Source organism: Misgurnus anguillicaudatus, chromosome 13 (assembly GCF_027580225.2).
Source record: "Misgurnus anguillicaudatus chromosome 13, ASM2758022v2, whole genome shotgun sequence".
Lineage (NCBI taxonomy): Eukaryota > Metazoa > Chordata > Actinopteri > Cypriniformes > Cobitidae > Misgurnus > Misgurnus anguillicaudatus.
Window position 1 is genome coordinate 10,917,806 of NC_073349.2, and position 25,732 is coordinate 10,943,537.

Consider the following 25,732-nt stretch of genomic DNA (forward strand, 5'->3'; position numbering starts at 1 on the left):
GCGTAGTGATGCGAAGAGCGTCATGCGAGCGCTTGACAGCCGCACCATGGCGGTGTCAGCACTGCAAAGACGCGGACCGCATTCCCGTAGAAACGTCAGTCGTCTCCGCAATCCAAGAGGGTTATGCTCTCACAGAGAGAACAAAAACTCTCCACGAGCGCAGCCTCAGAGTGCTTGATGCCCAAGCATGAAGACAGCGCTCGTGACCGTAACTGGAACCCTTATACCTCTCACATCCAAGATCGCACGGACGAAAAGCAATCCTGAAAAGGACGCTGATCTCCGAATATACGAGAGAGTGGCTGTCTTTAAAAAGACACAGAGCTCTCACGTATCACTCTTTCAGGGAAATCACTCTTTAGGTGCTCAGCTGATGATGCGCACAGGGAAAGGCAACGCACACACTAAACTCAAAACAAAAAATATGCAGAGCAGTGGAATACTGCGAGCGTCCGCTGTGTTAGTACTGCTTGTCAATCAACTTCAGCAACCGTTCCCCGAAGAGCAGATAGTAGCTTCTCAGTCAGATAAAGCCGGCTTTCGAAGCGAAAAAAAGCAGATTTCCCTATTTGCACGTGCGCCTTATATGCGCACCTGGCGGGGCGGCGCCAGCATTATGCAAATATCTCAATGCCAAGTTCATTGGCGTTTTAGTAGTATTCGAAGCAGATTGGTCTCTCTAAGCGAGCTCCCCAATTCGTCGGTCACGACGTGACGTCGTAGTGACCGACTGAAAGGGAACCAGTATCTCACTAACTTCCGGATTGGCCTACAAAAATACGCCATCCTTGCGGCACTCTATTACAGTACAGTAGCACTGCTTACACAGCTTACATATGTACTGTATGTCATACTGCTTTTAATGCCAAAATAATTAATGCCAAAATGCTAAAACTACAGACACTTTTATTAGTATGACTAATTTTACAACAACAATGATTCTCTATACTGTTATTAGTCACTATAATGCTTTATCTAGCATAGTTTTGATAGGGAGAGACCAGGGAGTGTTGTAAAACAGTGTGAATTATACATTAACATCATCAATTTGACTAACATGGGCAACATCACTATGGTATGGTCACCATGCTTTTGACATTATTTAACACAGATTTTTACACTGCTAGTACATAATTTATATGAGACTTTGTCAAGGATTATATCAAAAACTGATATATATTAAAAATGTACAGTAAGGTACAAACATTAAAAGAAACTGTTATATTGCGTTTACACCAGCTGCTGTAGAGGCGGCAAAAAAACATGCTATTCACGCGTACTTGGACACTTGAACATTTGAGTTTTTCATTCTCGAGTGAAAGCCGCGCGAGAAATTAGAGACATTCACGCGGAAATCCGCGTCATGGGAGGGGCTTCTGTGACTCTGCTGAGACTTTGCTCGCTTCCTGTAATCATGTCACTACTACAGCAAGGTCCTGATTGGTTAACGCGGTGCGGAAATCCGCAGAAGTTCAGCCATTCGCACGGCATGTAACATGTAGTCATGACTTAACGAATAATGATGTAACATGACTTAACATGTAAATCACCCACGCTTGCCGCCTCTAGCGCGGCTGGTGTAAACGCAGCATTACACTCCTCCCAGGTTTCCCCTAGTAAAACTACATTTACATATTTTTATATCACAAAACAAAGGGTTATGTAATGACTAGTTACATTGACAAAAGAGTAGGGCAGAGCGGGCACAACCTCACACATTTTGGTTTTGTGTCAATCATTCAAAATATTAAAGGCAACAAATAGGCTGTGTCCCAATTCAAAGACTGTGACCTTCTAAGGACGTATTTTAAGACCGATTGCGTCACAGCAGCGCGACCTGAGGCTAGTAAGGCCGTCCCAATTCAAAGGATGCTTAGAATAAAGCCTCAAAATGCGTCTTCATTTCTTTGCGCTGTTAAGGATAGAACGAATGAATCCTTAATAGCTGAGGATATCCCAAGAGTCATTGCGCGTCTGCAACGGCTGCATATAATGGGTGGATATACTAAAATAAACCTTTATTAAATAAAAGTGTGTGTTTATCAGAAAACATTTTTTCTTGTCACTGTTTTAGTATTCAGTATTAGTAAGTCAGAAATGTCTCCGCTGTGTCCTGCTGACAGGCACGGTGGGCGCGTGCAGCAGGTGAAGCCAATAATGGGTCATCCGAAGGTTAGACCGTCTAATTTCAGTTCTGTTTGCGAACTTCTGAGGCTTCCACCTTGAAAGACTGAGTGCTCACCTTTTAAGGTCTCATGCTTATATGGTTGCAGCCCTTTAATGGGAACACAGCTATAGACTGCACTACCAAATAAGCTGAAAAAAGCTCCACACGACGGTATGTCATACATACAGCTCTCTGTTGAAGTCTCAGATGAGATTGTAGAAACTTCTGGAAATGCATGTTCGGGTACAATAACTACTTCACGAGAAACATTGGCTGATAAGAGGACAGATCAGTTTAAACAATTAACCACGGCCTACAAACAATTCATACAAATCAGCAACCTTGACATTTGTAAAATTTGTGAAACTGCCAATTAGATCCAGGCGAAAGTCCCATAATCTAATGATGAGATTATGAGCATCAAATTGTTTGATTTCTATTTTTGACATGATCTTACTCTAAAGAAAGATATCAAAGTTATATTTTCATAGAATGCGTTTTAACATTATGTAGGAGGATTTTATGTAGAAAACAGTAAATCACAAAAATGATTTCAGCTGGGTTTTCACAGGCAGGGTCACACAAATTTAAGAGGATTCTGAACCGCATCAATTTGTGCATTTAAGGCCAAGTCTAACCCTTCTCAAGATCTTGCCAAAGTGATTCAGAATTTAATAAGTGCTGCTTTATCATTTTTGAAAGAAAACTGAACTAACTTATTTTATTCGTTCACTGTACTCTGTGCAAACACAGAACAGTAGATTTACTGACAGTAGATCTACTGTGGCTCATTGGACAAACTCACGTGCTTCTGGGTTGGTTACTCCCTCCTCACTGATGGCTGACCCGCAGCCCACCCGTGTACATGCGCTCAGATAAAACTTATACTGGTTGTCTTCCTCCAGATCATGAACGACCCACTGTGTCGTGTCTGGAGAGCTGATGTTCACAGAGCTGAGCTCGCCCAGGGTCTCATTAACTACAAGAACAACATAAAAATCAACCATTTCAAAGGAGGATTTGAATAATGGAGAATAAGAGTTTATTTTGTTATCCTGAAAGAAATAGTTTGTCCAAGTAAAAAAATGGATTGTAAAATTCAATAGCCACGTTTCCATCCAGTTTTGCGCTGTTTTGTTTTGTTACAAAGTGAATGTGTAAAAAAAAGTTTTGGTGCATCGCAATTTTTTTTAACTTGAGCCATTTCTATACATATTTTTGTGTATTTCACAAATTATCTACATTTTGTGTTTAAATTTTTTTCTTTTTAAAAAAAGGAGAGAGTATTCAGACAGAAATTTGCCAGTTGTCATTTAAATGTGAATGTACAAAATATTTATATACAACCTCAAAAATGTGAGGTTCCTAAAGTAAAGGGCTTCACGGGTCCACTTGGATCTTGAAAACCAATGTCCAACCAGAGTTGGTTAGAATCTAACCTTTAACGACTAACGCTGGATTTCCACCGACAGCAGAACAGCTGCGGATCTTCTGCGGAACGGCGGCGGAGTCAATCGGTTTCCGTTCAAGTCAATGTGTGTATTTCCACTGACTGTGTTCTGGACTCGTCAAAGCTCCGGCCATCCGCAGCCCTCCGGAACAATTACACAGAGCTTCTATTTTTGCCGGATAGCTACGCAGGGCGGAGCCATGATTATTATCGCGTGATTATACCTGAATTCGCGAGATCTCGTGTCATGATCTGGGCTGGTCCAGCAAAACGTCATAATTTAACGTCATTATGGGCGGAGACAGAACTAGATATCACGCGATCATCACGGGAATATGCAAGACCTCATGGGTCCTCGTCACTTCAGCATGCAGCCGCTCTGCAACAAATACAGAACTGGTGGGTATTGGCGGATGGCGGAGTGCGGAGCCGTAACGCAGCGGAGCCGATCTGCAGCCGCTCCTCAGTTGGTGGAAATCTGGGACCAAGTCGGGTCTGATATTTGTGGCCTCGGATCTCCAGTAATTTAAAATAAATGTGCTTTTACCGAATAGACCAGATAATGAGGAAAATACCGTTGAATATTTAAGAAAATAAATAATTTTATGAATAATTGATTCACATTGTAGCACTTAAAAAAGAGACAGTGGCTCAAACAGTTCAGAGCATACTCGCACATTCATGTAAAGTGTATTTTTGAAAAAAGTTAATAGAAAAGGAACAAGCATTACCTTGCACAAAATAACAACATCTATCAGGTTATGCCGTTCATTGTATTACAATGCATCTTCATGGCAGCTTTTAAGCTTTATTGATGTTTTTTTTTATATTATGAAATCATTTTTATTTTTTATGTACGTGTTAAGTTTTCATGGTAATTTCAGTTTAATTTTAGCTATTATATTATATGATTTTGTCATTTTATCCTTTGTTTTTTTTATATTTCTAGAGGTATATTTCAATTTTGGTTATAGTGTTAGTTAAGTTTTTATTTAAATTATTTCAGTGCATTACTAAATCAACATTTCGACCTTCAGAGGTTGCAGGGGATGAAAATCATGTGACACCACATTAGTTTGCATTAAAGCTTTTTTACAAAAGTGTTTCCAAAATTTTTTTGTGACATTTGAGGTACCGACATAAGGTGTGTTCGAGTTCATGCGGTGCTGCGTAGACTGCTGCTTGCAGTCGAGGGAGGAGTTAAAGACCGAGCTGTCAAGTTGAACACCTGTTGCTTGCCGTAGTGATGTGCGCGTCATGTTCCCTTTTTTTAAATCATGAATTGAATATTTCAGGTACTGTTTATACTATATGCCCCAAAATAACGGGAAACATAAGCCTGCATTAATAAAAATGATTTAGCTTCTTTTCATTTTTCTTAACATATTCAGGTATATTAACAATTTTTACCTGGTATAAAAACATGAATTTATAATGTTAATTAATGTGATCGTTGTCATCAATGAGTTGACCAATCACGAAGAGCTCAGGGTTCCCACACCTTAGTTAACTTTAAATTCAATGACCTTTCAAGGACTTTCCAAGGTCCAATATTCAAGGACTAAATGTAAGGAAACATTTCAAGTGAGAGCAAGGTTACATTGTGTTACCTTTTAAGATACATTGTTACAGTTTCCTTTCGAGGGAACTCGCGCTGCATCACTGCGGTGACACTTTGGGGACGCCTCAAAGAGTAAGTACGTCTGAATGTGTATATCAAATTCATCCAATGGTGAGGCTTAACGACAAAGACAGGGTGACGCAGGAGCCAGGAAGTATATCACTATATGAAATATTGCCAAAGATGGCGTTACAGGCAACAACATTACATACATAACCCGAGACGTTTTCATGTGTCAAACACAACTATGCAAAAAAGCATTTTGGTATGAATCAACATTTGCATACAGAAGATATAAGCATTTAAAGGGAACAGTTCAGCATGTGTGTTTAAATTTTTTTATGATATTATCCTACACTACACAGAGAATAATATGGATTTTTTTTACAGAAAACTTCTTGCATAAAATAGATTCAAGCACTTTTAATGACCTGTATCTATGTATGTATATTTTCAAAAACTTCCCAGGGCCTTGAATTTTTTCCCCAGATTCACAAACTTTCAAGGATTTCAAGGACCCGTGGGAACCCTGAGAGCTGTGTCGTCATCAGAACTCCGTGCAGCCCCTCAGAAGAGGCTGCGCCGGGTGCTCTCGAACACACCTATTGCGTATATATGCGCTAAACTTAAACTGAAAATCATTTTGTCAATAATAAGCATTTTCATTATTATTCGATAATAAGGATTATATCTGTAAACTTATTGATGCGCTGAACCTTTTCTCGCAAAAAAAAAACTTTGGATGGAAACATGGCTAGTGAGATACATGATGCAATGTTTTAAATCTGTTAATGTCATACTTGTCTGGAATTGCAGCAGGTAACCCGTGAGAAAGCCGTTGGCTTCATGCGGAGGCGCCCACACCAGCGTGATGGAGTTTTTCTGAAAGTTTGTAGCCCTCAGTATGGGAGGTTTGTCAGGGACTGTGGGAAGATGTCAGACTACTTTAAATAACCTGTTCAACACCTTAAATTGAATAAGTCAACCAAATGCAAGAATTAAAATGAGCAAAAAAGAAATACTAATACGTCAGACTGATAAAAAAAAACAAAGCTTGAACTTATCAAAAGTGACTTCACAAGAACTTAGCAAATTCTCAGTACACCGAATTTGAACGCTAGATGTGTATACTGCCAAAACTCTGCTTGCCTCCCTGTGGAGTTGTGAAAGAGATGGCAGCGCTGCTTGGCCCGTTCCCTTTCCTGTTGAAGACGTTGACAGTCAGGTTATATTCAGAGTAAGGCTTCACTCCTGGCACCATGGTGTGACTCCTATTTCCAAGGATGGTGAGAGACTGCTTCTCTGAGGGGATTCTTTTAGAGGTCAAAAGACTTTGAATCTGCCACAAGTTCACCTGGGAGTGAGAGACAACGTAAAAGAAGAGAAGCAAAATGAGGAGAGGGGTGGATGGGGAGATATATAATGAAAAGAGAATAAGGCATAAAAAGAATAAAGCAGCATACGGTGGAAAATAAAGCATAAAGAGTCACTAATAGCTTTAACAATTCTTCCTGAGTTGTATCTCAATGACTTTGCTCAACCGAGGAAACTTTATCTAAAGAGATGGTGGGGACACCAGAGGGGTCAGGAACTCACCGTGTATCCTACAAGATGACCCCTCAAAGTGGCCTGAGGCACCGGTGACCAGCTGACCCTCAACAGTGTAGAGTTCAAAACCTCCACAGACACGTTCCCTGGGGCGGCTAAGGGCACTAGAAAGGAAAACAGAGCAGAGGTGAAGGTTTCACACTACAAATAAGTGCTCCATAAAAAGATTTAAGACACATAGCTATTTTTAGGTAACTATAGGAATTGAAAGGAGAAATGGATTGTTCACACCAAGACAGACAGATCACTATAAAAATAACTAACTTTATTACACGGTTTATTGGAATGCTTGATTCTGATTGGCCAGTAGCGACATTTGCAGGTTTGTTATACCACAGGGCTGTTGAATGCTTTATTCTGAGAAATGTTCCACGAGTGTTGATTATTTTTTTGTAAAACGCACACCTAACTTGTCAAATGTCTTAAAATAACCACCAGAGCAATGTTTGTGGTAACCGTGGTATAAGCACAATAATAGACCTTTTGCGAGTCGACGTCACAGTTGCGTCACGCACACAATGTGGTGGCAGAAAACAGTGGAAATGAATGAGGCACGAGTGAAACGAACAATATAACTCACTAGAAAATGTCTTGTTGTGCTGTTGAGTGTCAGAATAGGAATGCCAAAATAGATGACCTTCATTTTTATAGTATACCGTCGTCGAAGATACAATTTGAAGATAAACGTAGGTGTTTATGGTTGCAATAAAAGCCCTCAACCGGACAGACTGGAGTGATGAAATCATTTGGAAATCTTTTAATAATTTGAATAGAAAATAATTAGAGAAGATATCCGGTGTTCTGTCGAAGTCTGTTTCCTCTATGTGTCTCTTATAGAGTTTCATCACGTTACGTTTATAATTTATTTAGAAAGATTAAAGATTTGAATGAGTTCATAATTTAAAAATATTACCATTTATTAAAGTTTTCATATTTTTTTCGTTTTCTATTACTTCTTTTTACCTTATATCTTAGCCTATGTCTTCTTCCTGTTTGATTTAAATTATTATGTTTACTAATATATAAACATACACACACACACACACACGATGTAAAGTGTTAATAATATATAAACAGGCCTATACAAATTCATTATATGTAAACAATCGTTTTAGAACAAACACGTAGGCTAAAAATATAAGGAAGAAATTGAAAACAGGAAAATGATGAAATATTTAAAAAATGATATTATACAGAATACATGATAGTATTGCTCTTAAAAGTACTTCAGCGATTCATATTGTAAAAATAATTGATTTACCAATAAAGAACAATACATATACATTACATACATGCACACATATCAGTAGCCAAGCCATTTAAACTTTTAATTTATTTAAAAAATAAACGTAACTTGGTGAAAACGTTATAAGAAACATTACACTTAAGAGAAATATAAAGGGAAACAGACTTCTACAGAACACCAGATCCAGAAAAATCACAGTTTAACGCTAAAACACTTCGCACCGCTATTGCAGAGCTGTCACTTTCTGCCACCAGTTGGGCTCCGCCCACAAAAAACGTCATCTCTGTTTGCAAACACGCAAAAGGTCTATTGACTCGGTCCTTTGAATTATGTGAAAATAATGCACACTCCACTTTGGGTCGTGCCGCATTACCACCTTGGGTTTACATTATTTTTGAATAATTGAACCACCAGTCGTCAATTATTACTTACTTATTACATGGCACTCTAAAATGCTTGATTCTGATTGGCCAGCCACAGTATTCCAAGGTCCGTTCTTTTCAGATAACTACCAGTCAAAACTATTAACACAAGGTAACCCGGATGCTGCAAATCATTTTGACAGGTACAGTTTAAAGAGCATCTATTTCATTGTGAAAAAAACAATGTTATTTTGTGTATTTGGTATAATACAAAGTGTTTGCGTGGTTTATGGTTAAAAAAACATTATTTTCAACATATCGTACATTTTTGTAGCTCCAGATTTTACTCTCTTCCTGAAACACACTGATTTGAAAAGCTCTGTGTCCTGATTGGCTAGATAATCTCTACGTTGTGATTGGCCTGGTCAGACGGAAATGTAACGCTCCTTACCATGTTTGAAAGATTTGGTTGCTTACAGGCTGTGAGTCCGAAGCGGGAGGAATTATGATAATGTCGCTCTTGTCTACATCACCAATCCTAGGAAGTAAACTGTTGCCTACAATCCGTAGCCCAGTCACACGAAATTACGTACCTATAGTGATGCAATTTTTTGATTCTTTTTCGGGATACCGTCACGAATTTCCGATTTTTTTTTTTGTGATTGTATCACGAATTTCTGTTTATGTGTCATTGTCACGTATTGGTTACTCAACTGATTTGTCATATTTTCTTACCATTGTCGCTTTGATTTAGGGTTAGATTTACATAAAATGACATCCTTACCCAAACCCAACTCTAACCCTAACGCCAGGCAACAATGTTTTAAAATTTAGAAAATATAAAAAAATAAATCAGAAAAAATAGTATAAATCAATACTTTAAGTGACATTCTAATGCAAACACCAAATCTAACCCTAAAGCGAAGCAAAAATGGTTTGAAAATAGGAAAAAGCATTCATTCACCTATTCATTCACCAATCAGATCCGAGCGTTTCTCTCTTCTCTCTTCCTCATTTGCTGCGTTCCGCTGTCACTCGCGTGACGCATTACAAAGCGGCAGACTTTAGGTCTGCTTGGACCACATCGGTTTACTTGGATTTGGAGCGACAATTTTCCCACAAAAGAGAGGAAAAACAACAGCATTGCGGAAAATCCTGGTGGCGAGGGAGAGAGAGACGATGCAACAATATTTGTTTTTCGAAAAAGGCAAGGAAATACTTCTGGTCGTTTCTCAATTGGAAGGCTGCAGCCTCCGGAGGTCAAATATGCAGGCTGCATACGTCATCAAGCCTGGTTTAATAAGGTAAACGGAGCATTACATTCGCAAGTCATAAGCATACTGCAACAATTTACGATTAACTAAGTATAATAGTCAACTTTGTAATTGTTAATATTGTGAAATAAGACAGTCTTGATGACGTATACAGCTTAGAAATACGACATCCGGAGGCTGCAACCTTCAGATTGAGAAATGGCTTTTGCCACGACGAGTTCCTCATCAGAAAGTTGTAACATGACTGCGTTTCTCCCTGTTGTCTCAAAATGTTGATCGTTTAGCGTTTTAAAGGTTTAGTTTTTAGTTTAGTTTTAAGGCTGGCCAGTTCCTTTCCTTTGCGACAGTGCTGCGGCGCTTGTGGGCTCTAGGGGCGCTAGAAGTGAAAAATACATGTCTAGCACCCCCTAGTGGCCAAAAAGTTCCATGGTGTGCCTTTAAAAAAATACGTGACTATAGGTACATAATTTTGTGAGACTGGGTAGAAATACGTGTTTGTTGTAGTCCAAGAAAAAAGATTTACGTTGGAGACAATAGCTTCGTTGTTACAATAATAGCGTCATCATTTACTTTGGGGTTTGTAGCTTTTGCATATCGTTAACATGTACTAATACACACCTACACACCAAAGGAAATGTAAAAACATGAATCGGACAATAGGTGCTTTTTAATATAACATAAAAAATAAAAATGATTAAAACAAATAGTGTGTCTGTGACATTTGAATGTCGTGTCTTATCTTAAAATCGAAAGTAACCGGGTTTTCCTTGCAGAAGGTCTGCATTCGTTAAAAATTAGCAAATAAAATATTTTAAATTAATATGTAATGTTCCTTAACTTACTTATGAGGTAAATAGCCGTGTACTAAGCGCGATAATGTACAGGCAGCCGGTTGTTATCGCGAAATAAACCCTTTCAGTGTGTTACAAGACCCTCTGCTTCGCATACATTCATATATTATCCCTTACATACAGTTAAACTTTTAAATAATTCAAAATTTAAGAGAACAGCAAATTTCATAACTATAACAATACAAAGAAGCAATATCAAAGACATGAGTGAGACATATTGACAGCCAATCAAAATTCATTAAAATTGAAAGGGTTAACTCATTTAAAATGTGGAAATGCAGTGAATGATTTTAGAATAAACATAATGCTCTCAGTTGAACTTCATTTTACAATAAGTGCACTTACACAGTACACTTTCTGCAAAAAATGGTCCCTAGCTGTCACCAGGGCAGTATACCTTTGCATCTCAAGAGTATATGTATATTTAATATTCATGATATTTTGTGATAACTTTATATCTTATTATCTCAACAATGTCTTACATTCAATAGCCCAGCCTTTCTGCTAACACAAAGCTATCCACATACTGTAGAAATGAGCAAGCAGAACTGTCAAGATCTAACCTACAGCTACACTAAAGATGTGTATGTGTACATACTGTACAGTGCTACAGGAATAACAGGGACATCATTATCTCTATACAGAAACAAAACAAGCCCAACCTGTTGCGTCATCCTCAACACAATGCCAAATGTCAACTAGAGACAAGGGCATGAAATGGGAGAATTGGAAAATGAAAAAACAGCAAATGGTAATCACGCAGTTGCTTGGCAAAAAAATGTGCCTGATCCACAAAGCACAACCTAAAAGCTCAGCAGAAAAAAAATTGATCTGTGTAAATAGTGGATTAAATCTCTCTCCTGACTAATCTCTTAATCTTAAAGTGTTTATTGTTGCCTGATTGTGGAAGTGCTGGATGAGTCATGAATTAACAAGATGCTTTACTCACGGTCTTCCCCAGAATATCCGGTCACCACCCTTGGTTCTGGTGCCCAACCGTGCCTGTTGTGGGCGTGGATCTTGATCTCGTAAGGAACGAACGTCGGGGTGTTTTCCACCAAAAATGAGTGTCTTTTCACCATCTGCTCTTTCCAACTGTCCTCGACACCCATGAGCCTGTAGCTCAGTTTATATTCCAGATCAGGACCGTTGTGCTCCACAGGCAACAGAGGCTGGTGATTAAATAAACTGGGTCAATGCACTTGCAAAAATTACTGTGCATTTGAAATTAGTGCATGAGTTAAATATGAAACATTTGCTGATGGGTTGCTACTTTTTGGCAAGGGGCTTTGTTTTTTTGGGTTCCTCTCTTGGCTTTGCTTCAAAGGACAAGCCTGAAAATGGCAGGAAGATGCAGAAGGAGTTTTGATTTATAAATCGAGCATAAATTTGGGCCATGAATAGAGAATCGCTCATAATACTTGACTGCCAGTAAAACATTTTTATATTTTAATTAAGACTCAACTAAAACTCACCAGAGACTTTGTGGAGCTCTTATGTTTTATTTAATTATCAACTTTGTCTCTTTTTTTTCGTAAAATTATTAAGGGAAAACTAAAAACAGGCACAAATATGATAACAGTTGACATAAGGCTTTCAGATTCAAAGCCCTCTAAGTACCTCTGACATTTAAAATGTTTTTTTAATCATGTTTAGGTTCAGTAATTTCACTTTAATGGCAATAAAAAGGTGCCTTATATTCACAAATGTCACTTTAGTCATTTTATTGGAATTTGAGAAATTTGACTGTTTTGACAAAACCCTCTTTGTGCATGCAAGCTTTTTTGGCAAAAAATCTCGACTTAATAATAATAATAATCTTTGGTCGAGACATGCAGTAGTAAACAGTTGCAAAATCACTAAAGATGCAACTTGAAACATTGCAACTGATAAAAGTCAGAACGTATAAATAAAGAAACATAACCACACATTAGGGGCCGCTGTTATGCACGTGACTGCCACGTTGTTGTATTTAGGCCAGTGATGCGCCGGTTGATCCGAAATGAGCGAGTGCCTGTGGTCACCTGCGGTTTCGAGTCATCCAAAAATATTTTTTTATGATATTCGGGTCGTGGTCGGTCGGGTCGTTTGAAATAAAGATGCCAATTAACTATTTTAAACAATTACTACTTTTTAAAAATGCGGGCAAGGGAGCGGGTCGGGTACAATAATAATTTTTTTGCGGTCCGAATTGCGATTGGTTAGTTGAAAACATCGGTCGGGTGCGGGTTTTTTATACATTGACCCACGCATCACTGATTCAGGCCCAAATACTAATAAGGAACACAAGTTTGAATGTGATCCATGGTCGCTTGGTGCGCCATCGTTCATCCAATTCATCTTCCATGCACTTTAAGGACTTTGCGGAAAATTGATGTGGCATTTAACTCTTTCCCCGCCAGCGTTTTTTAAAAAAAAGTTGCAAAAAAACATTTTTGATGATTTTTACAGTTTAATGCCTTCCAGAAAATGTTCTTTTTTAAATATATAAACAAACAATATATCAAATGAAAGAACAGACCCTCTGCTTTCTATATATATATATATATATATATATATATATATATATATATATATATATATATATATATATATATATATATATATATATATATATATATATGTTTCTTTAAAAAAAAAAAAATTTGAGCAAAAAATAATAGATCCCATTCAGAGCGATCATCAAAATACACGCTGAGTCTCAACTGTTTGGGGGTAGGGTTTGCTTCCTGGCAGGGAAGCGTTTTCTCTTAAAGGCGGGGTGCACAATGTTTGAAAGCCAATGTTGATATTTAAAATCACCTAAACATACACGCCCCTACCCCAATATAATCTGGACCTTCTTTTGATAGACCCGCCCCACACATACGCAACCCCGGCAAGGTTGTCGGTTAGTAAACACGCCCCTTACTGCTGATTGGCTACAAGTGTGTTTTGGTAGTCAGCCCGACTTCCTTTTCCGAAGCGTTTTTCAAACATTGCGCACTCCTCCTTTAATTGATGAGTTAACTTGTCAACGGAGGGGAAAAGTTAACGAATTCGGCCAACAAAGCTGTTTTTCTGAATGGCCTGAGGCCAGAATTAAGACGATTTTAAGCTAAAGTATTCGATGAACGTATAATACGTGCCGAGAGCATTCACTTTATATCATAATCTCATTTTTAACAGAAGTGGCATTTAGCATCTTTTGTATCTGAGCTCTTTATATCGCAATGCATACAGCTGTAAAATGAATATGATTATTAAAAAATATTTGACTTGGGGATAACTTTATGAGAATGTTTGAAGAATAATATAAGAACAATTTGAAACACTATTGAGATAATTGTGACCCAGTCCGTGAAAACCCAGCTAAAGTCTTTTTTTGCAAATTTACTGTATTCTACATAAAATCCTAAGAACATTTTGTGAAAATATAACTTTATTATCTTTAATATCAAGTAAGATCATGTCAAAAATTAAAATCAAACTTTGATGCTCCCAATCTTATCATTAGATTATGATAAGCAGATCTTTTAAGCAATATTCTCAATTTGTTCTCCATTTGATCTCACTGCTGACTCAGAAAATCAATTGCGTTATTTAGAGTTTCTCATTTGTAAAATATCTCTATTCTATGTGTCCCAGCAACCTCTCATGCCTGCTTGAATGATGTTATTTGTCCAATTCTCCCTCCAACCCATGGATTCATGCATATGCATTAAAATAAACCAGTGCTGTTCGAATTCATTTTATTACCTCCCAGCTGATGTCCATCTGATGTGGCAGGTGACCCTCAATCCTAATGTTTTCCGGGTTCCTGTCAGGAGCTGTTCGAATGTGAATATGAATAAATTAACATCTACCTCAGTCAATGATACCGTTTCACTTTAACACTGCCAACACCAGTCACGCATAATGCCATCCATGCAATCATTAATAGTTTAAGGCGGCGATCACTTTAAAAAGCATTAAAATGTATGGAGCTTTAATAGACAACTGTATAATTTTCTTATACAGGGTAAATCCTCACAAAAACATTTTAAATAAGTGCAAGGTGAATCAAGGAGGGAGATTTCACAAAGCACATCTCAATGCAACACAGTATACCTACCGCAAGAAGGAATCTTGTATCTTTCAGAGGGCACGCTGGGATCGCTCTCTCCAATAGCATTGACGGCGACGACTCTGAAGCGGTAGTTAATGTGGCAGTACAGCGACAATGGAGCTGAGGTCTGACTGCTGGCGACTCGCAGAAGGTCCTTCCACTTCTCCGGCTCCCAATGGTTCTCTTCATACTGGATGATGAACTCTGTTCAAAGACATTGAATGTGCAAAATACATTCTCTTAATTCCCGATGGGGCAGTACTAACAGGAGTCTTCTTAAAATAAGAAGTATGAGCTGATTCATTGAAACCCCTTCTTTTAAAATCTGCTCAAAGCAAACTCAAAAAGTGCTGAAAATGTGAAGTACAGTATTAAGCAAGAAGAGCACTTTAATAAGAAAGATGTCTAACCTTAGTCATTTTGAAATTTGTTCTGGATTTATGTACATATATTGAGTACATAAGGTCTAATTTACCTGTAATGGGGCTGTTGTGATCAGCAGCCCCTTCCCAATTGAGCTTCACACTTCGCTCTTTCATGTCAGTCAACGTCAACTGGACAGGTGGATCAGGGACATCTGTGTCACATAAGAATGAAATATACATAAGATAAATATCATAATCACAACATTTAAAGAGCAACAAATATCCGATTTACGATTTTACAGTTCCTTTGGTGCAACAATAATATACAGTATGTGGAAAAGAATGTGTTTTTTGAACCATAAACCAAGCAAAAAACATTGTATTATATAAAATGTACAAAATAACGTTAATAATAAATCAATATTAATTGTTTATATGTCTATGTAGTGTTTTTAATTTATGCATTAAAGGAGGAGTGTACAATGTTTGAAAAACACTTTGGAAAAGGAGACGGGCCGACTACCAAAATACACTTATAGCCAATCAGCAGTAAGGAGCGTGTCTACTAACCGACATCCTTGCCGGGTTGCGTATGTGTGGGGCGGGTCTTTTAAAAGAAGGTCCAGATTCTATTGGGGTAGGGGCGTGTTTGTTTAGGTGATTTATCAAATATCAACATTGGCTTTCAAACATTGTGCACTTCCCCTTTAAGACAAACCCTGTCTAAATTCATCAATTAATACCATTGCTGAGTATTTAATCCATAAAATGAGAGTTTTCCAAAGACGTTCTTAAAATCACGATTTGAAGTTTCCTACGTCCCAAACATGTAACCAAACACATCATCACAGATGAACAAGTCGAACAGTAGTAGATAGCCATAGATATGTATTGATGCCAAACACACCTGAATGCAGGTCAGTGGCCCTCCAGGACCAGGAATGGCCACCCTTTCTCTAAACTGTTAACGTCAGTGCTACAAAACGCTGCTGAATGTAGCATCTATGTACATATATATCTATGGTCCGAGGTGGTGTGAAAAAGTGAAGGCGGGGACTAATTAGCATATTCATAGATCTGCATATACTAATTGAGGCAAGGATGTAGAGTAACATTCAAGCTGTTTTAAAGCATGAAGAAATGACTTTCACAGGTAAAACTTTTACATTTGCTATTATGATGCTTAAAGATGAGTTTTAAGTGACAAAAATTATCTACTACGGGGGGACTTTAATTCAGAAAAAAATCAGAGGTTGTGTCCTACCTAACACAGTAACAAATGCAGAAGCCTCAACTTGGTCCAGCGATGTTCGAGCGATGCATGTATAATTTCCTTGGTCACTATGTCTTACATTGGTAATCTGGAGAGTCCCATCATCTATGAAATATCTGCAAATGATAATAGGTCATAGATTATTATAAATGAAATGTCAAAGTAAACATCATACATTACTTCTTTCGTAAGTGGCAGCTTAATAGATGCCAATATAATGTCCTTTTGGGAATCTGTTTCTAGGAAAAGGGGTTATAATCACTACTCATTAGATCGAGTACCTTTTCATTTTCAAGAGAGACTTTTCTTCCACAAGAGCTTACTAATACTGATAAAAGCTTACAATTACATCTAGCTTTGCTCTTTTAGATGATTACAAAGTGAAATGACTTATAATCCATGATGCCTGCACTGCTTTGATGACACAACACTTTTGTTTAAAAAGAATTGACCGAATGCACTAAAAAGACTTTCTTCTAATCCCAATTTCTTCTAAAAAATTAAACTATTGCTAGTATGTATGTACTGCAAAAATGCATTTAGTACTTTTTTCTTATTTTTCGCAAAATTCCTAAATCAGGGTACATTTACTTGAAAAGGAAAATGAACTGTATTAAGTGTCGTTTTCTGAAAATAACATTAAGTGAGATCCCAGCAAGCAATTCTGCTTTTTAACTCATTCCCCGCCAACCATTTTTAAAAAAAATTGCCTGCCAGCATTTTTTTGTGATTTTCACAAAGTTTCACAAAATGCCTTCCAGAAAATTTTCTTTTAAAAATATATAAACATTCAAATAATATCAAATGAATAAACAAACCCTCTGCTTTCAAACAAATAATGAACAAACAAACAAAATGGGAAAAAAATGTTTCATCCTATCTATATTTTTTTCTCTGATTATAAACTCTTAAATATGGGACGTTTCTTCAAAAATACAATTTTTTAAGTAAAAAGCTAAAATAATTGCATTTTTGTGAAGGAATTTTGTTAAAGATGAGATTCAGAACGATTATCATAACATACACAGAGTTTAAAATTAGTAAATAACGTTATGGCTTCAGTTTTTTTCATAAATTGGGTAATCTAGTGGATAATCGCGGTATTGCAGATTAACATAAACACTTTTTTATGCAAATGTTTTCTCTTAATTGACGAGATGCAGGCCATTAACTCATCAATGGCAGGGAAAGAGTTAAAGATGTCTAATAACCATCCAAACATAACCCAGAAGTCTACGCTAAAACAAGGAAAATTTTGAGCCGTCAGTGACAATTTAATACACATCTAACTATATCGCAAAAATAAATGCAATAAAATAAATCAATAAATGAAACCAAACATCTTGTAATCACTGTTGACTTTGATGGAATATCATAAATCTCACAAGTTATTTTGGCAAAAACTATATGTACCCAAGTTTATTTTGGCTAGATGTTACTCATACCTGGAAGCCTAAAACATGAAAAAAATCTGCCAATGGGATGAAAAAACACTTAAATGAAGCATCAACTTACTTCATTTTGGTAATTTTGTCCAAGTCTTAATCATAGGTCATTTTCTAAAGTAAACATATCCCATTTAAAGGAATTTTAAACATTTTTACTGGAAAACGAGACAAAAATAGTAAGAAAGTTATTTGCAGTGCGCATCTATAACAAAAGCTCAAAAAAGTGTCACCAACCCTTCTGAGATGTTGGAGATCATTTTTATCCCATCCTTAAACCACAGGACCTCCAGTTCTCTATTCAGGGTTGGGTCACCCTCCACCTGGCATTCCAGTTCAGCCACTGATCCTCTTTTCATCTCTGTATCGTGAGGAGCTTCTACAATCCTTGTTGAAGCTATAAACAGCAAAACTTTTATTTCAACATCCTCAATTAATCTTGCAGGTGAACTTTTATTTAATAAAAACTGTGCTTAACCTTTAATGAAAAGCTCGGTGAAGATGCTGGCTTTGCCCTCTGAGTTTTCTGCGAAACATTTGTACTGGCCCATGTCTTCATTTTCAACTTTGTGAATCTGCAGGGAGCCGTTCTTTAGGAGAGAAAATCTTTCCCCATCTAGAGAGCCCTCTGGGTCTTCTCTTCTCCTACAAAACAAACATTGAACCCTTCACTGTTCTGCAGAAATAGACGCCCATGGGAAAGGCCTTTACCGCAATGACTTAAGATGCTCTGCTGATAAAACCGAACCCAGTGTAGCCTAGTTTTTTTTATAAACTTGACTTTCAAAACGGACTAAAGGTTTTCTAAAGAAAACTTTCTCAAAGAAGAAAAAGGGTAAAAATATGAGTGATCCCCTGGAGAGTGCAGACATTTCAAAAGGGCTATAGATCTTTCTGTGTCTTTTCTCAATGTATTGTGCCTTTTATTCTTTACTTAATCCACTTGACCCCATTGGACCCGCAGTTCTGCTATCAGGCATTTTGTGTCTTGCTACTGTCATTCACCCATTATCTGAGATCCAGCTACTGTAATACGCTACTAAAAAGGCCAGCTTATGTCAGCATGAATGTTAAGACAAACAACATGGTGGTTCTGAAGAAGCCTACAGTATTATAATTTCCCTTCATGGGTCACAAGGCATAAATGCATTTCATATAAAAACTTGTATCTTGTTACTGACAGCATTCAAAACATGTTTCTCTAGAGATCCCTGCACCAACTGACCAATGGCCATTGAGAGGAATGGAAGTGTTACTATATAACTAACCAGGAAAAAAATTGGTTGAAATGTCAGCACTAGATCCAAAAGCTGGTATTTTCTGCAGAACTGGTGAATATTCATACATTTATATATACATAAACATATACATGCATATATAAATACATTTATTTAAAAAAATGCCCCCATACTGAAGAGTTAGACAGACAGACAAACAATCATACAGTAGAAGTGTAATAGACAGATAGAAATCATAGACGTGTTATACACAGATGGACAGACAGACATAGAAGTTTTAGACAGACAGACAGACAATTATAGAAGTGTTATAAACAGACAGACAATCATAGAAGTGTTATAGACAGACAGACAATCATAGAAGTGTTATAGACAGACAGACAATCACAGAAGTGTTATAGACAGACAGTCAGACAATCATAGAAGTGTTATAGACAGATAGACAGACAAAGAAGTGTTAGACAGACAATCATAGAAGTGTTATAGACAGACAGACAGACAGACAGACAGACATAGAAGTGTTATAGACAGACAGACAGACAGACCGACCGACAGACAGACAGACAAAGAAGTGTTATAGACAGACAGACAGACAGACAGACAGACAGACCGACAGACAGACAGACAGACAGACAGACAGACAGACAGACAGAAAGACAATCATAGAAGTGTTACAGACAGATAGACAGACAAAGAAGTGTTAGACAGACAATCATAGAAGTGTTATATACAGACAGACAAACAGACATAGAAGTGTTATAGACAGACAGACAAACAAAGAAGTGTTATAGACAGACAGACAGACAGACAGGCCGACAGACAATCAATCATAGAAGTGTTATAGGCAAACAGAATAAGACATATAAGTGTTATAAACAGACAGACAGACAGACAGACAGACATAGAAGTGTTATAGACAGGCAGACAATCATAGAAGTGTTATAGACAGACAGACAACCATAGAAGTGTTACAGACAGACAGACAGACAGACAATCATAGAAGTGTTATAGACAGACAGACAATCATAGAAGTGTTATAGACAGACAGACAATCACAGAAGTGTTATAGACAGACAGTCAGACAATCATAGAAGTGTTATAGACAGACAGACAACCATAGAAGTGTTACAGACAGACAGACAGACAGACAGACAGACAGACAGACAATCATAGAAGTGTTATAGACAGACAGACAATCATAGAAGTGTTATAGACAGACAGACAATCACAGAAGTGTTATAGACAGACAGTCAGACAATCATAGAAGTGTTATAGACAGACAGACAACCATAGAAGTGTTACAGACAGACAGACAGACAGACAGACAGACAGACAGACAGACAATCATAGAAGTGTTATAGACAGACAGACAATCATAGAAGTGTTATAGACAGACATACAATCACAGAAGTGTTATAGACAGACAGACAATCATAGAAGTGTTATAGACAGACAGACAATCATAGAAGTGTTATAGACAGACAGTTAGACAGACAGGCAGACAATCATAGAAGTGTTATAGACAGGTAGACAGACAAACAAGTGTTAGACAGACAATCATAGAAGTGTTATAGACAGACAGACAGACAGACAAAAATAGAAGTGTCATAGACAGACAGACCGACCGACCGACAGACAGACAAAGAAGTGTTATAGACAGACAGACAGACAGACAGACAGACAGACAGACAGACACACAATCATTCATAGAAGTGTTATAGACAGACAGACAGACAGACAGACAGAAAGACAATCATAGAAGTGTTATAGACAGATAGACAAAGAAGTGTTAGACAGACAATCATAGAAGTGTAATAGACAGACAGACAGACATAGAAGTGTTATAGACAGACAGACAGACAAAGAAGTGTTATAGACAGACAGACAGACAGACAGACAGACAGACAGACATAGAAGTGTTATAGACAGACAGACAATCATAGAAGTGTTATAGACAGACAGACAATCATAGAAGTGTTATAGACAGACAGTTAGACAGACAGGCAGACAATCATAGAAGTGTTATAGACAGACAGACAGACAGACAGACAAACATAGAAGTGTTATAGACAGACAGACCGACCGACCGACCGACAGACAGACAAAGAAGTGTTATAAACAGACAGACAATCATAGAAGTGTTATAGACAGACAGACAATCATAGAAGTGTTATAGACAGACAGACAATCATAGAAGTGTTATAGACAGACAGACAATCATAGAAGTGTTATAGACAGACAGTCAGACAATCATAGAAGTGTTATAGACAGATAGACAGACAAAGAAGTGTTAGACAGACAATCATAGAAGTGTTATAGACAGACAGACAGACATAGAAGTGTTATAGACAGACAGACAGACAGACAGACAGACCGACAGACAGACAAAGAAGTGTTATAGACAGACAGACCGACAGACAGACAGACAGGCAGACAGACAGACAGACAGACAGACAGACAGACAGACAGACAGACAGACAGACAGACAGAAAGACAATCATAGAAGTGTTACAGACAGATAGACAGACAAAGAAGTGTTAGACAGACAATCATAGAAGTGTTATATACAGACAGACAAACAGACATAGAAGTGTTATAGACAGACAGACAGACAGACAATCATAGAAGTGTTATAGACAGATAGACAGACAAACAAGTGTTAGACAGACAATCATAGAAGTGTTATAGACAGACAGACAGACAGACAAACATAGAAGTGTTATAGACAGACAGACCGACCGACCGACAGACAGACAGACAAAGAAGTGTTATAAACAGACAGACAATCATAGAAGTGTTATAGACAGACAGACAATCATAGAAGTGTTATAGACAGACAGACAATCATAGAAGTGTTATAGACAGACAGTCAGACAATCATAGAAGTGTTATAGACAGATAGACAGACAAAGAAGTGTTAGACAGACAATCATAGAAGTGTTATAGACAGACAGACAGACATAGAAGTGTTATAGACAGACAGACAGACAGACCGACAGACAGACAGACAAAAAAGTGTTATAGACAGACAGACCGACAGACAGACAGACAGACAGGCAGACAGACAGACAGACAGACAGACAGACAGAAAGACAATCATAGAAGTGTTACAGACAGATAGACAGACAAAGAAGTGTTAGACAGACAATCATAGAAGTGTTATATACAGACAGACAAACAGACATAGAAGTGTTATAGACAGACAGACAGACAGACAGGCCGACAGACAATCAATCATAGAAGTGTTATAGGCAAACAGAATAATACATATAAGTGTTATAAACAGACAGACAGACAGACAGACAGACATAGAAGTGTTATAGACAGGCAGACAATCATAGAAGTGTTATAGACAGACAGACAACCATAGAAGTGTTACAGACAGACAGACAGACAGACAGACAGACAGACAAACAATCATAGAAGTGTTATAGACAGACAGACAATCATAGAAGTGTTATAGACAGACAGACAGACAATCACAGAAGTGTTATAGACAGACAGACAATCATAGAAGTGTTATAGACAGACAGACAATCATAGAAGTGTTAAAGACAGACAGACAGACAGGCAGACAATCATAGAAGTGTTATAGACAGATAGACAGACAAACAAGTGTTAGACAGACAATCATAGAAGTGTTATAGACAGACAGACAGACAGACAAACATAGAAGTGTTATAGACAGACAGACCGACCGACCGACAGACAGACAAAGAAGTGTTATAGACAGACAGACAGACAGACTGACACACAATCATTCATAGAAGTGTTATAGACAGACAGACAGACAGACAGACAGAAAGACAATCATAGAAGTGTTATAGACAGATAGACAAAGAAGTGTTAGACAGACAATCATAGAAGTGTAATAGACAGACAGACAGACATAGAAGTGTTATAGACAGACAGACAGACAAAGAAGTGTTATAGACAGACAGACAGACAGGCCGACAGACAATCAATCATAGAAGTGTTATAGGCAAACAGAATAAGACATAGAAGTGTTATAGACAGACAGACATAGAAGTGTTATAGACAGACAGACAACCATAGAAGTGTTACAGACAGACAGAAAGACAAACAATCATAGAAGTGTTATAGACAGTTAGACAGACAAAGAAGTGTTAGACAGACAATCATAGAAGTTTTATAGACAGACAGACAGACAGAAATAAAAGTGTTATATGCAGACAGACAGACAGACAGACAGACAGAAAGACAGACAGACATAGAAGTGTTACAGACAGACAGACAAAGAAGTGTTATAGACAGACCGACAAACAATCAATCATAGAAGTGTTATAGAGAGACAGACAGACAGGCATAGAAGTGTTATAGGCAAACAGACAGACATAGAAGTGTTATATACAGACAGACAGACAGACATAAAAGTGTTAAAGACAGACAGACTGACAGACAGAAATAGAAGTGTTAAGGCAGACAGACAGACATAGAAGTGTTAGACAGACAATCAAAGAAGTGTTGTATACAGACAGACAGACATAGAAGTGTTATAGACAGACAAACAATCATAGAAATGTTATAGACAGACAGATAGACAGACAGACAGACAATCATAGAAGTGTTATAGACAGACAGACTATCATAAAAATGTTTTAGACAGACAGACAGACAGAAATAGAAGTGTTAGACAGACAGACAGACAGACAATAATATTTTTGCTCTGCTTATAAACTCTTAAATATGGGTATTTTTCTTAAAAAATACACTTTTTTTTAGCAAAAAGCTAAAATTATTGCATTTTTGAGAAGGAATTTTGTTAGAGATCAGATTCAGAATGAACATACAGTGTAAATAACGTTTTGGCTTCAGTTTTTTTTATAAATTGGGTAAGATTATCCATCTAGTGGATAATCACGGAATTGCAGATTAACATAAAACACGTTTTTGTATTGCAAATGCTTTCTCTTAATTGACGAGATAACTTGTCAATGGCGTTGAAAGAGTTAATGTATAAGCCCTTTTTTACATATTAAAACCGGTGCATGATGTACCATCAAAAGATTTTATTACCACTCGTGGAACCCCAACACTCACTTGGAACAGTTGCCAAACTCTCCAATGAATAATGGCAGACGGAGAGCTAAAGACTTCACAATCCATAATCACACTCCTCCCCAGCATGGTTGCATACTCCAGATAATTCTGCGTCAAAATCAAAGGAGGATGATCTAAGAGAAAGTCAGACCATTAGTCAAAACATTTACACACACATCAAATAGCCAACCTAGCATATGGCTCACTTTTTGTGGTGTGGTTTGAAACACAGGCATAATTTAAATACTCCCTGATTTACAATTAAACTGTGAAAAAGCTATTAGCATATAAAAGAGCTCTCATTTCCTGCCAGCTACAAACAGAGAAAAAGTGTAGGTAAAGTGATTTTTACACACACACTTTATGTTCTTCTACAAATGAAGCAGCTGCTTTACACCCTTAAGACACCAAACGCGTCATATCATAATCAAACCCGTAAAAACTTCAATGACAACGTTGGTCTTCTCTTGTGGTGCTAAGATTATGTGAATTATGTTAATGAGGTGTGTTTCTTACCCGTATCTTACTATAAGATGTAGTGTACTTTCTGAAGTGTAGTATGCAGTACTCACTCATGACTAGGACATTAGCATTGGCTGTTATGGTCCCGTGTCTGTTGGTGGCCTCACACTGGTATACTGCACTGTCGCTCTTCTGGGCTCTGTGTAAGATTATGCTGTCATCCAGCACTTCGTGATTTGTGGAAGGCAAATCTAGGACGAAAACAAGCCGGAATTGGCACTCATAAAGTATTATAGCCTGGGAATAAAACCAGACATTGAGCTATAACAGCCAACCATGGATAATCTTCTTATAAAAATTATTAAAAAAGACAGACAGACAGACAGACAGACAGACAGACAGACAGAGACAAACAAACAAACAAACAGACAATCATAGAAGTGTTATAGACAGACAGACAGACAATCATAAACGTTATAGACAGACAAACAGACAGACAGACAGAAAGACAGACAGACAGACAGACTGACAATCAAAGAAGTGTTATAGACAGACAGACAGACAGACAGACAGACAGAAAGACAGACAGACTGACAGACAGAAAATCAATCATAGAAGTGTTATAGACAGACTGACAGACAGAAAATCAATCATAGAAGTGTTATAGACAGACAGACAGACAATCATTAAAGTGTTATAGACAGACAGACAGACTATCATAAAAATGTTTTAGACAGACAGACAGACATACAGACAGACAGACAATCATAGAAGTGTTATAGACAGACAGACAGACAGACAAAGAAGTGTTAGACAGACAATAATAAAAGTGTTATATGCAGGCAGACAGACAGACATAGAAATGGTATAGACCAGTGTTCTTCATTGCGCGGCTCGCGAGCCGCATGCGGCTCTGCAAGCTTTAATTTGTGGCTCGCATGGCAGTAAATAATACAGTGATATGATCATGCAGAAATGCGCTTTTACTGTCTTTTCTGGTCCGGACGCTAACTTTGTTAGAAAACATTCCTATTAGATCAAGATGCACGTCGATAAGAGTGTTCAATCGCATGCAGCGCTTGCACAGAGCGATCGTCATATGACATCAAAGTACTGTGAGATCAGACTGCTTGTTATGCTTTCAAATTGCTCTCGCGGCACAAATGTCACTCGCCAACCGTTCTGTGCAGGGCAGCATGAAATTACGAGAAAGGTGGCCCCC

The 25,732-nt window shown here is 37.7% G+C and overlaps 1 protein-coding gene across 1 annotated transcript in view; it reads right to left on the bottom strand.

The window, feature by feature from the left end:
• The window catches only part of chl1a (cell adhesion molecule L1-like a), a 103,835-nt gene that overhangs the window by 23,067 nt on the left and 55,036 nt on the right, over window positions 1-25,732 (bottom strand). The window contains exons 13-25 of the mRNA XM_073875002.1: window positions 24,621-24,761; window positions 24,067-24,182; window positions 18,228-18,390; window positions 17,987-18,146; window positions 16,296-16,420; window positions 15,142-15,243; window positions 14,673-14,870; window positions 14,318-14,388; window positions 11,529-11,751; window positions 6,835-6,950; window positions 6,388-6,592; window positions 6,039-6,161; window positions 2,973-3,146 (exon numbers count right to left, since the gene is read on the bottom strand). Of these exons, the coding sequence (XP_073731103.1) occupies window positions 2,973-3,146; window positions 6,039-6,161; window positions 6,388-6,592; window positions 6,835-6,950; window positions 11,529-11,751; window positions 14,318-14,388; window positions 14,673-14,870; window positions 15,142-15,243; window positions 16,296-16,420; window positions 17,987-18,146; window positions 18,228-18,390; window positions 24,067-24,182; window positions 24,621-24,761 (1,917 nt within the window). The remainder of the gene's footprint in view (window positions 1-2,972; window positions 3,147-6,038; window positions 6,162-6,387; window positions 6,593-6,834; window positions 6,951-11,528; window positions 11,752-14,317; window positions 14,389-14,672; window positions 14,871-15,141; window positions 15,244-16,295; window positions 16,421-17,986; window positions 18,147-18,227; window positions 18,391-24,066; window positions 24,183-24,620; window positions 24,762-25,732) is intronic.